The sequence below is a fragment of the Morone saxatilis genome, unplaced genomic scaffold, assembly GCF_004916995.1.
Source record: "Morone saxatilis isolate NCDOM2014 unplaced genomic scaffold, NCSU_SB_2.0 Contig15, whole genome shotgun sequence".
Lineage (NCBI taxonomy): Eukaryota > Metazoa > Chordata > Actinopteri > Moronidae > Morone > Morone saxatilis.
Window position 1 is genome coordinate 24177602 of NW_023339707.1, and position 20489 is coordinate 24198090.

At 39.4% G+C, this 20489-nt stretch overlaps 1 protein-coding gene across 1 annotated transcript; it reads right to left on the bottom strand.

Moving 5' to 3' along the window:
• Positions 1–10053: 10053 nt before the first annotated feature.
• On the bottom strand, positions 10054–13465 carry rps21 (ribosomal protein S21). Its single transcript, XM_035657505.1, has 6 exons — positions 13418–13465; positions 12861–12943; positions 12634–12697; positions 11420–11491; positions 10734–10789; positions 10054–10106 (listed from the first exon to the last, which is right to left on the bottom strand). The coding sequence occupies exons 2-6, from the start codon at positions 12908–12910 to the stop codon at positions 10097–10099; spliced, it is 252 nt and encodes an 83-aa protein (XP_035513398.1). The 5' UTR covers positions 12911–12943; positions 13418–13465; the 3' UTR covers positions 10054–10096.
• Between the last annotated feature and the right edge of the window lie 7024 nt (positions 13466–20489).

Consider the following 20489-nt stretch of genomic DNA (forward strand, 5'->3'; position numbering starts at 1 on the left):
GAATATTTACATATATAACAAAGAAGTCCATCATTGTGCCACAAGGTCTGGGAAGACTTCCCTCCCGCCAACATCTGTGTGATGCTTCTCTGCAGCCTACACAACATTAATGGCTAATATTCACTGTACACGTGTCAACGGCTTGCCGGCCTCCACAAGCATGAGCGACTGTGAGAGAGCGGTGTGAGACCTCTGACGGCATCATGGGACGCTGCACGGCCTTCAGCCTTTTTGTTCAATGTTTTACACACCCACCCACACACACACACACAGTTTACAGTAGTGAGCTGGGGAGGGCTTTAGCTTCCTTCCACTGAGAACCAAGCATCACTCCGACTGTTTTGCACTGCCACACACACACACACACACACACACACACTGAGAGATAACAGCTGCTCAGGTGAGTCAAAGTAATATTTACAAGTCTTTTGGTCTGAAAGGATGTTGATCTCAGGAACAAATCCTTTCCTGCAGGGAAGCAGAGGGAAAAGGGAAGAAGACAGAAAGTTAAGATACATTAGTGAAGCAGGTGAAATGGTTGCAGTGTGTGTGCGTTGTCTACACTGTCCAGAGTCCACAAACCACACACATCTACTTCCTTCATCGTCTGTCTAACACATGCTGAACTCTGACCTGTGGACTGCTGCCTCCCTCACACACGTGCACACTTTGGCAGGGGTCAGTGACCTCCTATAGTTTAAAGGAGTCTCGAGACAGTGTGTTAATGCCGCAGAGCTTCATTCACTGACATACTAGAACATTCCACAGGCTGTTTGTGGGCTCACAGGTCACAGTGGAGACACTTTTTGGGTTACTGTGCTCTAGCTCTGGGCTGCTACTTACCAAATTTACACCAATTTTCATTACAGATTAATTCATGGATTATATCAAAATGATTCCCAGAGCCCAATAAGATGTCTCCATATGTCTTGTATGTCTTTATTTCCCCAACCAACAGCCCCAAATGGACAAACTAAACACTGGCCCTAGATAGGGCCTTTTGTGTTACAGCTAGATGCCACTAAATCCTACACACTGGACACTTAATGCAAGAAAACCTTATGATCCTTTAAACCTTAATGACAGTTACAATTATATAATTATTCAAGTTTCAATAATCAGAGGTTAAAATAAACTTTTGAGAACATGTATATGCTTTGAGATACATGGTGCAAAATGACCTTCTGACCAAAATGTAACATGAAGAGAGGAGTGGGAGACTCAGAACAATATGTAAGAGAGTGAGCAATCAACACATGCAGAAGGAAACCATCAAACAGACGGACGAATAGCTGCAGGGAGCAAAGAGGAGAGCTTTGAAATTAAGTCCTGTCATCTACCAACAGAGGGACAAAAAAGTGGTAAAGACAGAACCAGGGAGAGAGAAGAAGGGCTTGTCGTTTCACCTCACTAATCCTCTCGTTCTCTCTGCCTTTCTTCCTGAACTCTATAACTAATCAACTTCCTGGTTACCAAGGAGACCAAAGGAGAAGTTGTCGTGGCAACTGCTAACTGCTCCATTAACTGAACCCACTTACCCCCTGCTGGTCCCTACACACAGACACACAGACACACACACACACACACGCATTTTAACTAGGGTACTTTATATGCTGTTGGGTAGTTTAATCTACAGCAATGCATCATATTTTATAATTTCATCACGTCCTGTGCGAACCACGTATCTCTAAAGAGTTAACCTTTAATGAGCTTTGTGACAATACATTTTCTAGCTAATCCAAGAGGGTTTTAATTTATTGAGTTTCAAGTAGCAGAACTTTCTCAACCCATAAAGGAACATTTAACAGAGCAGGCACTTTAAAACAAATATTCTGCAGGTAATTGGATGAACCATCGGTCTGTGTATCACAGGCGAATTTCAATCAGATGAACAAACCATATAACGTAGGGCTGCACAATTAATCAAATATTAATTACATTCATTTAATTATGTCTTTCCACAATTAAATAAACGTGATCATCTACGATACTGACGTTTAAAATGTGTGTGCTCGGCTCATAGAAAACACGGCTGTATATCAAATCAAGCGTATCCTAAACTAACAGCCAGCTACCACGAGTGATTGAGATGTTACACACACACTACAGCCGCAGCATGGATACAGGATAGTTCCTGGAAGAAAATGTTGTATTAAATTACTGCTGTAGCTTCATATTCAAAGCAAAGTAGATTTTTATTTTGAAATAAGCTAATCACAGGAAGTGCAAAGTGTTTGTCAATTAGATTACAGTGCTCAGCAACTGTAAAATAATTGTGATCTCAATATTGATCAAAATAATCATGCAGCCATAATATAATCAGACTCCACACGTTATCACACACACCTAGTGTAAAATCACACGTACCTCATGCTGTAGCTGCCAGCAGTTCCTCATACGACGCTGGTTTGGGCTGAACCACTGTGGTTTGGACACAAGAGCATAGCATAGTCTTGGGATTTCATGATGTCACAAGTCCAGCTGCCTCATAAGGTTGGGATAATCCAGGAAGCTCAGTTAGAATAACAGATAAATGCATTCAAAGGCTCACTGCACGGTTAACAATATTACCAAACAGGATTTTACAACTCTTGAAAGTTATCACAGTGACAATTATTTAATAGCGTTCATGTTACAAAATAATCTACCTATCTAGGAATGTGTGCATGTCTGGCCAACACAGCAGCGCCTTGCCTGGATGATGTTTTACTGCGTTGCAGTAAAGGTTGTGGCTACATTCAAATGAATGAGGGCTAATGTTGGTCTAAGTACATTTTTTACAATATACTTTTTAGATCTTGGTCATTTTTAACTACGGGATGAAGGATTTCATTCATTGGATGTCTGAATATTAAGTTATCAGAGAAACAAGCTGAGCTACCGTTAGCAGCAGCTCGCTCTGCAGGATATCTTTTGTCCGTCAAACAGCTGATTTTATTGGTGAAACTGCTTTATTCAGTGTTTTTAACTGTTTTAATAATCAGATCTGTTTGTTTTAGAGAGAAAGAGACTTCTGCGGATCAGTAGACTCCAAGCAGAAACCTGAATGATGAACACTGAAGGAATCCTAACCTGTTCTGAGGGTGGCACTAGAATCCTGGCCCCAGTGTGGATGGATGGCCAGAGAGAAAAAGAAATATTTTTTTGGCTTAGTGTGAATGTAGTCAGAGTGTGAACAGAATCCAACTTTACAGGTAAACTAAGAGATAAAACCCCTAATAAAGCTGAGACCAGCTCTGTAGCTCCAAACTTCCTGTTCTCACCTTTTAGTGAAAGCCAGACGTTTCTATCTAAATCCATCTGTTTTCAGTCAAAACTTTTCTTAATGCTCTTACCGTCGTATGCTACACACAAACACACAACTCATCTTTCCCTGTTTTGCAGCCATAACTTCAGTATATTCAGATGATAACAGTATTGAGTAAATACTGTCTGTCTATTCCCAGCATTCCTAAGATGCTCCGCCTCCCGTTTTGGATCAGATAGGACTTTGAGACACACATATACACACACAAACACAAATGTCACACACAGTGCTGTGGGCGGATATGTTTGAAGTGGTGTGGGCCGGGGAGGGGATGTTAGGGGTTGACAGCAGACTAAAGTGTGTGTGTGTGTGTGTGTGAGGCAGGTACCTACATGCCCTTTTCTTTGTCTGCTTTAACCGGATACTTCAAACCACACACACTCCTGGTGGGCCCTCTCCTTCTCTCTCTCTCTCTTTTGTTCCTCATATGAGTTCTGCTTTAACTGCCCCGAAGAAAGGATCAGAGCCTGATGTTACTGATGCTTAGGGTCAGTCGTTCCAACCGTCCATCCAACACTTCAGACAGATATCTAGTCCCTAACTCTTCTGTGCCAGCATCAGGCACTTCCTCTAATGGGAAGATTGCCATGAGGTTTAATAAGCACATTCATGCTCCTGAGACCTCCAAGAGCTTTTCTCTAGTGCCACCCTCAGAACAAACTTTCACATTGCGTGTTAATGCTCTGAGAAAAACTAAATATCAGCATGTTTTTTTTTTATCTCTGGGACACAGACTTTGGTTTTAATTAAGGATACAATATATAACATTTCCTTATTTAAATGTCTATAAACATACCTATGTTTTATATTTTGTTAAATTGTGTACTAACATTACCCTAAATGTTTCCAACATTGTGCAAACCCACATCTGTTATTTTATTCAGGTAATGGTGAATGCCTGCCAATGGCGTCATATCCCCTTTGCGAATGTGCTGTGATTCTGCCAGATTCTGCAAATCGTCCAGATTTAAGCCACATTTTTACAATATACTTTTTAGATCTTGGTCATTTTTAACTACATATTGCTACTGGATGAAGGATTTCATTCATTGGATGTCTGAATATTAAGTTATCAGAGAAACAAGCTGAGCTACCGTTAGCAGCCGCTCGCTCTGCAGGACGTTGTGTGAATGTTTATTCAGTGTGTTTTAACGGTTTTAATAATCAGATCTGTTTGTTTTAGAGAGAAGGAGACTTCTGCGGATCAATCGACTCCCAGCAGAAACCTGAATGATGAACACTGAAGGAATCCTAACCTGGAGAAGCTAACGACAATAACGGCAATGGTGGTGAAGACAACAACTCTCATGAACCTACGTTACTTCAATTAATTGATTCATAGTTTAGGCTACAAAATGTCAGAAAACAACAACTTTAAATGGCTTGTTTTGTCTGACCAACAGCCTGGTTTGAGTGAGTATATATAAATCATTTAATAATAAATAGCTTTGCCTGCATGTTAAAACCTTTAGGAAATAGCACTGTAAAGGTTATTTTATATTGATGATATTGTTTTGTGCAGTTACAGGCGTACAATGCCACCACAGGTATAAGTTAGGAATCATTTTACTTTAAACCGCAGCCTCCTCCCTCTCTTTGACCTGTTCACTCTCTCCATCCAGTCTGCTTTCCTTACACCTCTCTCTTTCTCTTTCTCTCTCACTAGTGTCTCTTTCACCTCTTTTCTCTGCGTGGATCTCGCCTACTTTGAAGTCTGCTGGCGTACGAAAGAGGACAAAGAGACACAATGAGACAAGCCGGGCTGCTCCTGAAGACGGACAAAAGGATGAGCGAGAGAGATGGAAAGATATAGAGGGGGAGAGAAAGAGAGACGCACAACAAAAGACAGGAAGAGAGGAGCAGGCCGAGGAGAGGAAATGAGAGATATGGTAAAATGTGAAAAGTGAGGGACAGACGTCAGGCTGTACATTCAAAGAGCCGGACAAAAACAAAGCAGGAAGTGAAGAGAAAATATAAGATAATATAACTGTGGCATCAAATAAACTTTATAAAGCTTTGGAAGTCATTCAGTGATTTACTGAGATTTGTTTTCTTAAATGAGAAACTACAGAAGTTAGGAGTTCACCTGTCTGTTTAAGTGTAGTCTCGGTTTTGTTTTAGCTGACACCTAGTGGCCTTTTAAGTAACTGCAGGTTGAACTGGAGGTGCTCATATACTGGTTTCAACATGCAGCTTTGGTTGCTACTGCTGCTTCCTACTACACCACCTGTGCAGCCGGAGAGAGCTGTGAGCCAGCCAGAAACAGCCGGATCAGTACTGTGAGACAATAATCAGTGATGTAAACTCCTGTTTAGATGAAAAAGAGGTTGAGCTTCAGTTAGCAACCAAAGCTGCTTCACTCACTAACACAAAATCCTGTTGATATACCTGATCTGTGCTGATATATATTAGCACAAATGCAATAAAAGTCTACAGATAAGGACATATTCCCACATGAATGCTCTGCTATTGGCCCATATTGGCTCCCTGCCCCTTCTCTAAAGGCTGGAACAGTGTTCTTTGTCTGTGTGTGAGTGTGTGTGTGAAAGGTATGCAGGGGGCCAGGTGAGGGGGTTCGGGGGGCGTGTGAGGGGCTTCCATGCCTTCATGTTAAGATCATTGTTTGGCGAGCTGCGACTTGCCGGGCGCTCGCTGCCACAGGCTGAGAAACACCACGCATGTTTAGCATTTAATGCAGATCGAGAGTTTGTCTCGAAAAGAAGATTCAGTGTTTGTGTTTGTGTGTGTGTGTGTGCGTGTGTGTTATACAGATACTCAAATAGACCACTACTGAAAAACATGAAAAGTCTTGAAAGGCCAGATACATTTTAGAGATATCAAATAGATATTTTATCATCAAGTTGTCAATCATCTCAGCAACTAAAAACAGCCTTGTGTTGTGGATGAAATAGGCTTTCCTGCTTCAATGAATCATTTAGTCTGCAAAGGTGGGTGGTGGGTAGCTGCACGTAGCTCTAGGGAAAGCAATGGCCTTCAGTCCCTATGTTGGTCCAATGTTGTGGTACAACACATTACCAAGCAGCAGGTGAAAACTCAAGCTAAATGCTAAAATGCTTAGCACCGCAACTTACAATTAGATTCGTTGTCGATTAATCTGTCGTTCATTTTCTCAATTAATCGATTAGTTGTTTGGTCCATAAAATGTCAGAAAATTGTGAAAAACGTTTCACTTCCTCAAAGCCAAAGGTGATGTCCTTTAATGTCTGGTTTTGTCCACAACTCGAAGATATTCGGTTTACTGTCAGAGAGGACTGAAGAAAACAAGAAAATATTTCACATTTGAAAAGTTAAAACTAAGAATTTGGATATTTTTTGTTGTTGGAGATTAATTTAAAGGTCCAAACATTTAGGAAGATGTATTGGCAGGCTACCTTAAAATTATGTTTTTATCTACAAACACCACAGGTTGCCTTCCATGAAGACAATGATTGTACAGTAGCCCAGAAGGGACAGACCAAACATTGGTTCTTGATAGGGGTGTGTGCACACATATGGCCACATACACTTTTTTTTTTTGTTTTGGATTTCTTTGTGAGGTGTGTGGCGTGAACTTTTTTCGGCTTCTGAAGGGGGGCATGCCAGACGTAGGTTGAGAACCGCTGCTCTAACATGAATTATTTTTGCCCTGTACGAACCTAAGAATAGCTGTGTTTATCCATTCAAAAATTTAGTTTTAAATGTGCACTAAGCCTCACAGTGCAAGGCGTGGCTGCTACAATTTAGTTTTATTACATATCACATACTTCAATTTAAATATGGGCTTTTAGCCTCGTTTCCAAATCCAAGCCTCTGTCTTTCTCTGAGTCCCCGCACACACCAGTTGGCTGCCACGTGAGAGACGAGGTGGGTTTGCGTCTGGTCAGGGTTTTTCTCACACCGGACAGGTTTGAGGCAGCTAATGGTTAGTGATTTGTCCATAAACGGGAAGTGATGCAATTAAAAGGCTGAACAGCAGAGCACAGTCATTTCACCTGAGAAAGAGGGGGGAGGGAAGAGACTGCCAAGTAGGTGAGAGCTAGTTACCTATTACCCGGTGTTGCAAGCACATTCTACAAGAGTTAAATCATAATCTGCATCCAGCTTTACAGGCTTTGCTGCATCTCTTTTTTCCTTTAGTTTGTTCATTTTCTGAGCATTATTCTATAAAACTGCACGATCAGACCCAACAGACACTCTTTTCTTCTTCTTTTTTGTGAGTTTGTGCAGATTTACAGGTAAATTCAGTGTACGTGAACTGGACAGGGTAAGAGCATTTTGCAACACTTGCCCTTTGAGTCGCTTTCAGTGGACACAAATGGAAGGTGAAGCCAGCAGTCACATACCTTGGCCTTCTGGGAAAAAGGGGGGTGGGAGCTGATGAAGACGATGATGACATACTTCTCATCTGCTCGGCTCCTCACCTGTAAGGGAAAAAAAGAGTGAGAATGTGTGGGAACGAGGCAGTAAAGCAGCAGTTGACGACAGCTATCATTGAGGCTGTGTGCGGTTAAAGACGCCCTGAAACCGCTCTCACACACCACTGGACCGCCACATGCACCTTGTGTTTAGCCTAAATGACCACTGTAACCTCCTCATGCCGTCACCTTGCCCTGTTATTCCAACTTTGACCTCTATTTCATCTGCTCGCTCCTGCTTTGAAAGCCAGATGGCCAGATGGTGCAGACGGTAGGAGGGAAGACGCCCTTACTCCGTGATCTGTATGGAAGAAAAATTACACTTGCAACAACAGTCCAACATCTGTATTGTTGTAATAAAGTTTTCAGCACATCAGTAACAGCTTTGAGCTCAGTGATGCTGAGCAGAGAGCCAGAAATGATGAAGGCCGCATCGACTTTTAATGGAAACAACAGTACAAGGTCAGATTAGGATTTTTGACTGTATACCTGCCAGACATCAACTTTTTCTTTATGGGAAGTGAATGCCAGAAATTATATCTGTATAAGACAGTGACAAAACAACTTCAATAAGCCACAATAGGCCACAATATTACACACTCAGTCAACCTCTGGTTATAGGCAGGTTTCTATTAATTTACAAATGGTGTGAAAATTAGTATTTGAGGCACAATCACAATGCAGATAAAGTTAGCATCACTTCTTTTTTTTTTTGACAATGTTGTTTCCAGTTAGTCTTTTTGTTTTTGTTGCCAACACCTCCATTTATCACCTGCTAGCTTAGCAACCTATAGCTAACTGTAGAAGTGCATGAAAGCGAAGCTAAATTCTAATTATGTAAAGGAAGTCTTTACCTGGCTTCCCTCCAATCGGCGCTGCACCTGTGCGTTGTAATACCATCTTTCACCACACAAACTCACATTTAGCAATCCTGTATTCAAAGGGGGGCGCTGTTTCACTAATTTGAGAACTTTTTTTCCATTGAAGAACATTTGACTCAATGCATGAACTGTAACCATTAGTTTTTAATATTTTAATTTGAATGAAAAAATATAGCTTGAGTTATAAAGTCTGGTTTCTAGCAAAATGCCACTTAAATGAGTCACTGAGTCAATAATGTCAATAATCCATATTTCTTGTTTTTGATTTCTGATGTTTTTCTATTTTTAAATTACAGAAGAAACAAATAGTGAAATAAATCAGATTTCCTTTTAGAAGATTGAAACAAGGAAACTTCCATTTCTTGTCAAATGCTGCCCTCTGCTGGAAAGTGAGGATGGAGCCTCATGGTGGCAGCTGTTCATCCCTCAGTGCCTGTAATGGGTTATACTGGCCTCAGATGCAAACAGCTATTTTAAATCATTTAGAGGACTTAGACTACTCAAGCTGTCAGAATGCAAAAAGGCTCAGTTTCATGCTATTTCCATTGTTTTGTAGGAGTCCTCACAAATCAATAAACCTCACATTAAACTCACTGAGCTAATTACCACAACTTGGAATGGCCTTTGTATTTATTTTGTGTCTGCTAACAAAAACACTTTCTAATAGCCGGATGTGTAAATGCATCCAGAACCTCACTACAGTAAATCAGTTGCTGAAAATGTCTACTTTCAGGTGATAAGAATGTAGCTTTAGTCTTTACAAATGCTGTCAAAACGTTTAAAAACTGCAGTGTTTATTCATCAGTCAGAATTTAGCTTCATCTATTTCTCAGCTGGTGTTTTTATAACTGGGCCTTCTCTGCAGCTCATGACAGGCCATGTCAACAAGTTACAGGAATACTGCATAATACCAATGAACAGCATACATCACCCACACTGCAGACTGCGCATCAGACATTTTCAATTCCATCATCTGGACCAAAGAACATTTCATGTATTAAAATTAACTAATTTCTTGTGTCCTAAACAGCTTCTTTGTTGTCACGCTGCTTCTTTTATTCATCTCTGCACTTCATTGTAAAACCTTCATATTAGCATGCAGTTTGAATTTTACAGCCCTCAGACAAGAGAACATGTTTTGCCTGACACAACACCACACTTGGTATTTGTTGTGGCGTTTGCCAAGTGGAAATGTTGACAATATGTTCAACGTTTACCATCTCAACTGGATATTTTGACCAATTCAGGAAGGAAGAATCTACTAGCTCCACGAGTCAGACTCACAAGTTGCTTTTAAAGACTATAAGGAAAAGTTTAAGTTCCAATGAATTGATATATTGCCTAAAAACTCTAAAATGTTAACACACTTACTGTTTTGAATACTAAACCCACATACGTTGTTCACTAGTTACTGAGAAAGTACAACAATGACAAATAATGTGTTTTTTTCCCCCATTTTATTTTACAAAGATTCCACAGATCCAGCGTTACACTCAGAAGTTCCTGTGAAACAAAAAAGGGACAGGGAGAGGAAAACAATGTTAGTTTCCAAATGCAAATTGTCTCGTCTTAACTGATAAAACAAATATCCTGCTTAAGATGCACAATTTCAAAAATTTGCATTTTTTAAAATTCTAGAGCATTTACAAGGTTGAAATTAATGAAGAGCAGCTGCATCTTTCCCTCTCTGCAGCCACATTGATGATCTAATCACCAGTTATTACTTATGTGAAATCAACTTTATTTAAAGTATCTAGTAAAAACAGTGGCTTATCAGCTGAGCCATCAATGGACTGTCATTGCCTGTAGTGTCGTTAGGGATATGTGCTTCTCCAACTATCACAATTCAAAATGTGTGCTGTGAAAGATTCCATATTGTTTGTTTAGTGTATGGCTGGCACGACTGACTCCTCTGACAGAGGAACAAATGAGCTTCATTCCATTGAACATGAATCACAAATAAACATGCATCATTACACTCCAACAACGAAACCCCCGCTCACAATGCAGCCAGCGCCATAAAAAAGTAAATTATCACTTTCAGGAATGAAAAGTTATTCAACATTATTTCTCCATGCTTAAACATAAAACATTTTCAGATCAACAGAAGAGAGAACTTGAGGTTCTTACTTTGCAACTACGGTGTCATTCTTTGCCAGCCTCAGGATGGAGTCGTCAGACTCGCCCTGCAGGAGGGGGAGAAAGGGTTTATTTAGTGCGTAGAAGACAATCTGACAGTAACGTCACGGTGTTACAAACAACACCACACTCAGGTCATTTCCACTGCAGAAAAAGCAGATCTCCTCTTTATTTATTTCTGAAGTCTGGCTCAACACATTCAAAACCTCTGTTGGCTTTATGTTTAATGGATGAACAGAAGCTGCAATCTACAAAAACAGATTAGTTTCAAGAAACTAAATCACTAAAACGTTTTAACTTAATACCCAAAAAACCCTCTGCCAGTAAAGTATGAGAAGAAACTGGGAGTTGATCCACACCTTTGATTCAACAGTTCAGCTTCACAGACAAGAAGATGATAATTAAAATCATGACCTCACTGATGACAACACTCAATATCAGAGCTATCCTCTGCTACAAGGCTCTCACTGATAACCGACAGGCACATTGATGGGCTTTGTGTTCATGTGACAGCTGGCAAATCACAGCGCAACAGACAAATCAGAACACAGAGCACGTCAAGCAGAACAGGTTTGTTAAAAATCAAGCCAACACTGACTGGTGCCACTAACAACCGCTCTACTGTCTCGAGGAAGTGTCCAACTAGCCTCTAAAAATAAAAACTGAATGAATCTTACCATCCTGCGGATGGCGCCGCAGATAGCGTAGGTCTTAAACTGACCATTGAAGCGACCGGTCACCTTGTCAACCTGCAGAGGACAGAGCAGAGCACACTGGGTAAGAACAACATTTCAACTCCAAAATAAGTGAAATCAAAGACATAAAAAAAAAAACACTGAGTTGGTTTCACAGCAATTTGGCTTCTTTGATTAAAACCTGGGAGACTTGAAAAGGCACCAGAACCCGTATTCTAGCAGGTCACTGCTCCTTGGCTGCAATAATATCTTACAGGTTTGATCACGTAAGACTTTATTTTTGTCCATGTATTTTTCCTACTTCTTCATACGGGAATTAAACCTAATGGAACACGGGAGCATGTCAAGAGCAAGTGATTGTAAGGAACTGTTGAAAAACAAGCAGCACTGACGGGTCCCTCCAACAACAGTGTACAAACAGTCTCATCTCTCAGCCAGAGGGATAACTGATGTTATTCCATTACAGGTCCATTCGGCGCTGTCATATTCCACGCTCTGGAGCCTGTGTGATCAAACTGCGCAGCTCCACAATAAGTCACAGCACCCATTGTTCCCGGAACTATTCAACCTGTCATGGTGCTGTTGTGGTTTACTCTTGTGGCCATCTACATGCAAATCTTACGGCCGAGAGCGAGCCTACTGTTTGTTTAACAAGTATATACAAAGTAAGCTCGGGTGGCAGAGCGTGTGTCACCGAGCGAGTGGACGGGTGATTTTTTAATGGACAACCACCTACGAGGTTCCCGTCCATGTTGTTGTTTATGACGTGAGTAAAAACTTTAATTGTTTTGGGCTTTCCAGAACAAGGCTTAAATACTTTCCTTTAAATGTCAGTTTTGTTTTTGGGTGATGCGCTCTTTCAGCTTGGAGAATTGTGAAGGTCAAGTATCGCATTTACACAGACCGATAACAGCATCTACAAACCCATGTTTCCAATGTGCAAGTCCCACATTGTAAAAATCTTTTCAGGCCAGCGTGGTGCATCACGGTTGGTTTTAAGATCAAACACCTACACACGATGTTTGGCTTCTTAATAAACCAAAGTGAAATAATAACTTCTTGACTCAAAGTCTCTAGCATTACTGCAAATAATCGACACAGCATGTCCACTAGAGGCTCTACTCTAACACACTGGTGTACTTTTAGACATTTCTGTTACACATTATTGGATTCAGCTTTTAAAAGAGACATTTTACCTCAGCAATGTTGATCTGGATGGAGGCATGGTCCTTGGCTCCAATGATTCTGTTGCTAGCAGAGCTGCAATACAATATTTTATATTTCATGTCACCATCATTCGTGCTGATCTCCGTATTTTAGTGGTCTGGATAACAAAACCACTTTATTGTGTTGTAACTTTAAAAAAAAAAAAAAGGGGGTCACTTTAAAAATCTATCACTTTATCCTCCAGTGTGTCACTCACCATTTACGTGGGACGTAAAGGTCCACAAATTCACCAGCGTCGTTCTGCATGTTTACAGGTTGTACAGGTGGTCGCCTACAGAGCTGAAACAAACAAATTACACCAAATTAAAACTTATTACCACTAATTAAAACCAACCTAACTAATCAGCCACCTGAACGCTCTAACAGGAGTGTGTAAAGGTGGCGTAACAGTCGCATGCAGACCAAAAAAAACACGTAAAATATCATATTACAGATTAAAAAAAAAAAAGTTTTAAAGTTATAAAATGTTTATTTAGTTCCAGCCTTCGTACAAAGAAACATAATTACAGGAGTTAGCCAGCTAGCTCATCAGTTAGCATGTTAGCACATCACGGCCGCATGTGGCTGCTCACATTCAAAGACTCGACTAAAGTCTCATATTTACACACAATTACTGCGGTAAACACCTCCCAAAACGACACCTACAGCTACGTAGTCACGTTAACTTTGTCAAAGCTCACAGAAATCGCGGCTACGTGGAGACAGACGATGGATTTTAAACATTTTTAAGACGAGAGCTCGACAGAAACTCACCGTATCCGACAAATGGCTGACAGGAAAGGAAGCGCTCCCGACTCGGAAGTGAAAATATCTCTCTCTGAATGTTTCTGTCGCCACCTGTTGGATTTTAGTCGGTTACTACACCCAGAATCAGCCACACACGTTGCCAGTGTCGAGTATGGAGGACCACAAGTGTGAAGTAATAATAATAACAAAAATAGTTGTTAATAAATGTGTTTACAAATTGATTTATTAATATATAAATGACTACATTTTAAAATAATTCCCTATTTGAAATTTTAATGGGCAATAAAAAGAGTAACTAGGACATTTTTTTTAATCCATCAATAAATAGTTCCAATTAAAACAGGATTTACACAAAACTTCATAGAACAGTCACAAAAGTCGGCCTACATCATTTAAAAATCTATGAATTTATTCAGTGATAAATAATAGAATTCAGAAATCGATTTGAAAATTCACTTTAAAAAGAGGAATAAACATCTGGATTCACAAATGTAATTAAAACTACAGATTTTAATCAGGTATTTGAAAGGGCAATTTGTTTTCCCATATTTTTTTCTTCAAATGAACACTACTACTACGACAAACAAATTAGTGTCATAAAATATCATAAAAATATCATAAGAAAAAGCCTCACAGAATGTATTTTACACAGTGGTGGAAAATAACAAAATGCATTTACTCGGTTCTTCCTTGAATCCAGGACTTTTGCTTGTATTTGAGTATTTTTATACTATGGCATTGTTACTTTTGAAAGGAAATGATCTGAATACTTCTTCCACCTCTTACGTTACAAAACCATTTAAACTGTATTTTTTCCCCAAAACTTAAAAAACGGTATAATCAAAACATAATAGATTTTTATTGCATTGAAGAATTTAAGTACATGTGAATAACATGTGGATTTATTCACTTTTAACTAAACTATTATTTACGTGATCATAATTATAACTGAGAAAATCAATAATTTCTGACATATTGTAGACTACATAGTGGTGTATTATGAATTTGGATTTAGGCTGTTTGTCTATACTGATCTTAAAAGCACAAGAACACACATATATGATTGTTAAACATTGTTGGCATTAATCCTATAGCTGCATGGATTTATCTCCGTTCAACCACCAGAGCATTAGTGAGGTTCAACACAGATGTTGGGTGCTGAGGTCTGGCTTCTCAAGTTCTCCCACACTTAACTGGGAAAACCATTTTGTGCATTGTAATGTTGAAACAGAAATGGACCTTCACCAAATTGTTGGGGGCCTGGCCTAAACCATGAAAATCAGCCCCAGTACACAAATGTATGTGGACAGGGGTGACCACATACGTTGGGCCATGTAGTGTGTAGGTATAGTACAAATGGTACAAAGGTTATTGACACAAACAGTACAAACTTATACTTGAATTTAACATTTACCATTTATTAAGGGTACTATAAACTCAAACATCTTAAGATGCACATAATGCAAAACAAATAGTTTTCACATTTGTATTGAACACAAATATTTTAAAAGTACTATGTTGATGTTATTGCAGATTGCATAATACATGTTACAGATGTGTGACATACAGATGCTGTACAGTATATCACATCTTCCTCAACAAAGCACATATAGTTTTTTTCCCCCATACAATCGTATTTTCCCTGAAAATGTCATTCTGAAATCTGTGACACAGCTAAAACCCATGAAATTGCATGTATACAAACATGTTGTATAGTAAATTCATGTCACTGGCACCATCTACAATGAAACTATATTTAAACAGTTATATTTAAATAGCATATATTTATGTATACTTTAAATAAATAAATCAGGCATATAAAGTCTAACACCTAATATAAAGTAGCAGATATGTCTTATCACCATGAATAAAATAGAATAAAATTTTTTCTTTACTACTTTTACTACTACAACAACATCTACATCAATGGCTTTGACTTGTCTTAATGTCCGGTGGTCAATGTTTTTGTTCCCTGACACATGTGCATCCAACAGCCAGCTCGTAGGGACACTTGCACCAGAGATTATTAGTGCCATTGTTAACCTTGCGGTAGACATTAATCTTGAGTAAGATACGCTTGGCGATCATGTTGGCCACAGAGCAATCCTTGCAGACAGCATTGGAGATGAAAGAGGGCTCCCTGTCCTCATCAGTGTCAGGCCTGAAAAAATGAAAACCAGAAATGTCTGTGAATAAATGGATGGTTTACATGGAAGCAGAGCAACAAGCAAGTGTGTAAGTGACAAATGAGGGGACATTAGGGCTGGTTGATACAGGGTTTAGAAAGCTATGGACTCCAGCTTTAATACATGTGCTTGTTCCAGCACAGTGTTTTTTTGTACAGTCTCATCAATAGATTTGTTCTGTATCATTTCATTCAGATTTCCCTGCAATTCTCACTGTAATTTCTAGGTATGTTAGTGGCAAGGCTCAAGGGTTGTCAGTGTCAATATTTAATATTTGATGGATTATCATGAAATTCAGTACACACGTTCATAATCCCAAAAGGATGATTTACAATACATTTGGTGATCTCCCTGACTTAACATATAGATGTCAAACATGTTGCCATTTAGCTCAAAGCACCACTGTGTCAAAGTTTGTCCAGCTGTGTGTACGTGAAAACGCATGTAGGATTTACCTAATTTTTCCATTCCTGATGCTACTATTTCTATGTATCAGGTCTGATAATGTACTTGTACAAATACTTGTAATTGTAATCATATTGCACCGATAGCAAGCAGTGTCAGCAGTTTGGAGACATTTTAAGCAGCTTTTACAGTCGGAAAGTGAGAAACATCTGATGAAAATAAAACATGTTTTCAAAGTCATTGTTAGTAATAGTATTGTTAAGTGCTCATATTAGTACTCCATAGTAGCCAAATGTAAGTACTTGTATTTGGTCTGAAAAAAATTGGTGCATCTCTGACTATCTCTGTCACACTATGAACTCCTTCCAGCACAGACTGTCCAATTGTATGCGGGTATCCCCTTATTTAAACAATATCATGTCTCCCCAGCCAGCAGAAAATGATTTACAAAAAACTCACAATAGGTCCCATGGTGCAACTGATGAGCTTCCGAGGTCCGACACATGTTTGAAGTACAGCTGGTGATGGTGATGGTTACCAGTTCGTGTACAATTACGAGGACAGACAGGACTGCTGCACACTGTCCCGATCACTCCAAGAAAAACCTGGAAGCACAAATTATACGCATATATTTATTATCAGGCATATCAACCTCTTAAACTATTAAAAGCTTTTGACATCTACAGTCTAATGTTTCTTTTTCATTGAGTACTCACCAGAAGAGTAGTGAAGTTCATTCTGAGGCTAGGCAGCTGAGTATCCTGAAACTGGAGTCAAACGTAAGTGAAAGTCTGGCTGTGTGCTATCCTCTGGCACAGAGCTGTCGGTGTGTACCTGTCAGTCAACTTTTATACAGCAGGGAGGCAAGAACACATTTGCATCAAAGGGAAAACAACGGAGGCGGATAACGTGGGCCATAGCTGAAAAAATATTGTCATTTCAATTGAATTTTCACTTCACAATTCCTAGACTGTTTGTTTGTGATTCATTGTAGTATTTTGGCTGCATTTAGTTTAATCTTTAAGGGAGTCTAGAGATTGTTAACCAGTAAGCCATTTATTGTAATAAATGTCAGAGCTTAAAAGCTGTCACTATGTCTTAAACAAGGATTAGGACATTTAATCTAGTGTCTCACTTTCAACAGAAATACTTTACTTTACTTTACAGATTATTTGACAAAATCAGTAGAATTTCTTATTTTGCAGTAAATTCAAAGCAGGACCTTATATAAACCACCTTCATAATAGCTTTCCTGAAGTTAGAATAAGAAGATATATACTTTATTAAACGTTTACTTTTATCTTTTAAAACTTTTATTAACTGTAATGCATACTTGTAATGCACTTGTGGACATGCAAACAGGGAGAGAGGTGGAGTGATGGGCTCGCCACTTTTGCGGTGCCGGTGAGCTGTTTCTTGGCTTGCTCAAAGGCAACTCGGCAGTGCAAAGGAGGTAAAACTGGCTCCTGCATGAAAGACCGAGACAGATTTCTCCTGAAGGCGTGGTGGGTAATCATAGTATGATGCGGAGCTTGCCGGAAGTGCATTGGGGAAGCCTACACAGACGCCCACGCAGGAGGCTTTCCCATGGTATTGCCCGCAGGCGTGTGGTAACCAGCCTGCCGCCTACACTGTCTCATGTTACATGCAATGTTTTGTCTTCATCTAGCATGTATCCCTGATTTTCATTGAACTAGGGAAGTTCAACATGGGCAAAACTAATAGGTTTAGAATAAATATATTATAAATAAATTGGATAATAAACAAGTTTGGAGCCTAATAGTTTTTTAATGCACAAGAAGTGTGTGTCTCCAGAGATGATCAAAGTTGCTTGCTCTTAGTTTTGGTATTTTGTATCCAACACATATGATATATAACATATTAAGTAATTAACAAATTAACCAAAACGTGGGAACAAATTGCTTCATGCGGCCATGAATTCATCAAAACGTGGGAACGAATTGTATTGTGTGCATGCAATAGCATTTTCAGCACTCAATAGTTAAACGTGGCCTCGATATATATAATTGTCTTCTACCAATGGCCACACAGGAAACAGTCGCCTACTGCTTCTGGAAAGGAGGTCGTTGTGACACTGAGACTGAACCATTCAGTTAATGTGCTGCAAAACCAAAGTAAGCAACCAAAAATAAGTGGCCTGTTCACTCAGAGTGTTGGCAGCAAGCAATCAGATGTGTTTTAATCTAGATTTGCCCACAAATTACTGAATGCATTACATTAGATTAACACGGTCAATTTATCACATTCATTTTCCTTCTTTTTTCCCCCATCAACTCTCTCCTTGTCATACAGTTTTACTGATAAATTGGTCCAGCATTACTCATTTACTCTACAACTACTCTTAAAACTCTACAGCAGGACAGGGCATGTCCACTCTATTATGTTTTTTCTAATACTTGAATGACAAGAGCTATTGCTTAACTCAAACCTAACGTAATGTGCCGTGACGGTTGAACTGATCAATACTGTGTCATGAGGGTCAAATTAATCACTAATTCCTCAGGTTATGGAGGTAGTCAGAGGAACCTTGACGTTACACCATAGACTGGCCCGTATGGTGAGAGTTCTAGCTGCTCTGCTGGTTTATGCAGACCTGAGAATGAGTATATAGAGACAGAAAGGTTCTCACTTTTAAAATTTCTCTTTTATTGGTTTAATATCTAATCTAATGTGAAGACACCTGGCGCACAGCCCTTATGAGCTCAGGTTTTATAAGAACATATTTATCTTTGTGTTCTCTTACATCTTTGCCAATTCTTGTGGGATTTATCTGAAAACGGATATTAGCTAGGTGTTGGATGTGCAGTAAAACCCAAAACAAAGGACTTTGTGCAAGAGACAATGTATGTGCCACCACTCACATTTGACTGTTTACAAGTGTCCCTCCAACAAAACTGCGATATGAACTTCGATATTTGACAATTCTGCAAAACTACAATTTAATATGAAATAATTTTAAACGTCTAGTAGCAGCGTGTTTCTAATTCTCGCTTTCTGAAATATCTTCAGATGGCAACTAGGTAAAGAAACAGTTAGACATTTGGAAAAGTTGCTTTCTGGTGGAGAGTTAAAGCTACAGCCAGCCTGAAACTGGAGAAACAGCCAACCTGGTTCAAAATCCACTGAGCAGCACCTCTAATGTTAACTCAATACGTTATACTTTGTTTAATCCATACAAAAAGCGTAACGACAATTTGCTGCTTTACAGGGAGTTAAGCAGTTTCCAGGCAGTCAGCAAAGAGCTATATTACTGCTCCAAGGCAAGAAGTAGTCTAGGACACTATCCTCTCCCCACCTGTACAAATTCAAAATGGACTTTTGTTTTTGCGCGGTTAAACCAACGATATATAATGTGATAAATCAGGCCAGCTGTTTCCCCCGTTTGCAGTCTTTGTGCTAATATAAGCTAGCTAATATAAGATCCCTTTCAGACATGTATTAAGAAAAACATTAGGGTTAGGGTTTTTTTTGCAATTATAATTCATTATAATTCTTGAAAAAGCATCTACTCCTTCTACCTCATTAAAGAGGTAGAAGGCATTCACTGTTTTCAGTCACCCTGAACCTTGATTGGCCAATTTTACCATATGTTGGCAAATCAGCAGCATATCCAATTTAAAAAAAGGCAACTGCCTGAGGGGGTGAAACTCTGATCACTAGAAAACATGAATGTGGAGGCGAAAGAAAGTTCTTTATTTATCATTTAACGGGCTATTATGGAGGTTGCAACACCTTGATTCTTGTATAACCTGCTGTCAACTGTGTGTCAACCTGCCTTCCCCCGCTGCCTGAAGTATATGATTTGTAACTTGTCATGATACTGAAATACTCTCTCAAGCAGTAAATCAGTTGTCAGTCCTTTTTTCTGCTTTATTCACTTTCCGCCTGGCATTATTCTATCAACAAGCCTTGGCATGTAGCTTAGGGAATGCTTTGTTGTCAGATATTAAAAGATATTAAACTGAACCAGGATTGGGCAGCTGTCATGAGTTTGCTGCAATGAAACCACACGTTGGCGTTTCAAGGTAGATTTCTGTGTTGATGAATCGTATTTGGGAATTCCTGGGGAAGACCTTTGCTTTTGCATGATTAAAAAAGCAAACAGGTCGGCGGATGGAGGAAGTACTAGAGGGCGGGAGTGTGGGAAAGTATAACAAAAGATGGTCACAAGCATGGAAAGCATATTCCACTGCTGTTGTTGTATTGTTGGGCTCTTTATTCATAAACTGCGCAATATTTCTAATTTTAATGTATGTAGACAGGGAATGCCCACATGTGGAAAGCAGTTCCACAGCGCTTTATTACTGTTTGGTCGCTTAGAAACAGAAATGTTGTTTGGTCTTTGGGTAACAGGATACATGTGGATCTGGACTTCAACTACGCGTGTCACAGAGAAAAAATAGAATAATTTAAATATAAAACTGAGTAAATGTCCCAGCTTATTCCCCTCTGTGAATGTGGGGGAA

Coding starts and splice junctions, on each gene's coding strand:
- rps21 (XM_035657505.1), bottom strand. CDS start 12,910: ATGCAGAACGACGCTGGTGAATTTGTGGACCTTTACGTCCCACGTAAA. Junction 12,698..12,860: donor CTTTACGTCCCACGTAAATG/GTGAGTGACACA, acceptor ATTGTATTGCAG/CTCTGCTAGCAACAGAATCA. Junction 10,790..11,419: donor GCGGCGCCATCCGCAGGATG/GTAAGATTCATT, acceptor CCCCTCCTGCAG/GGCGAGTCTGACGACTCCAT.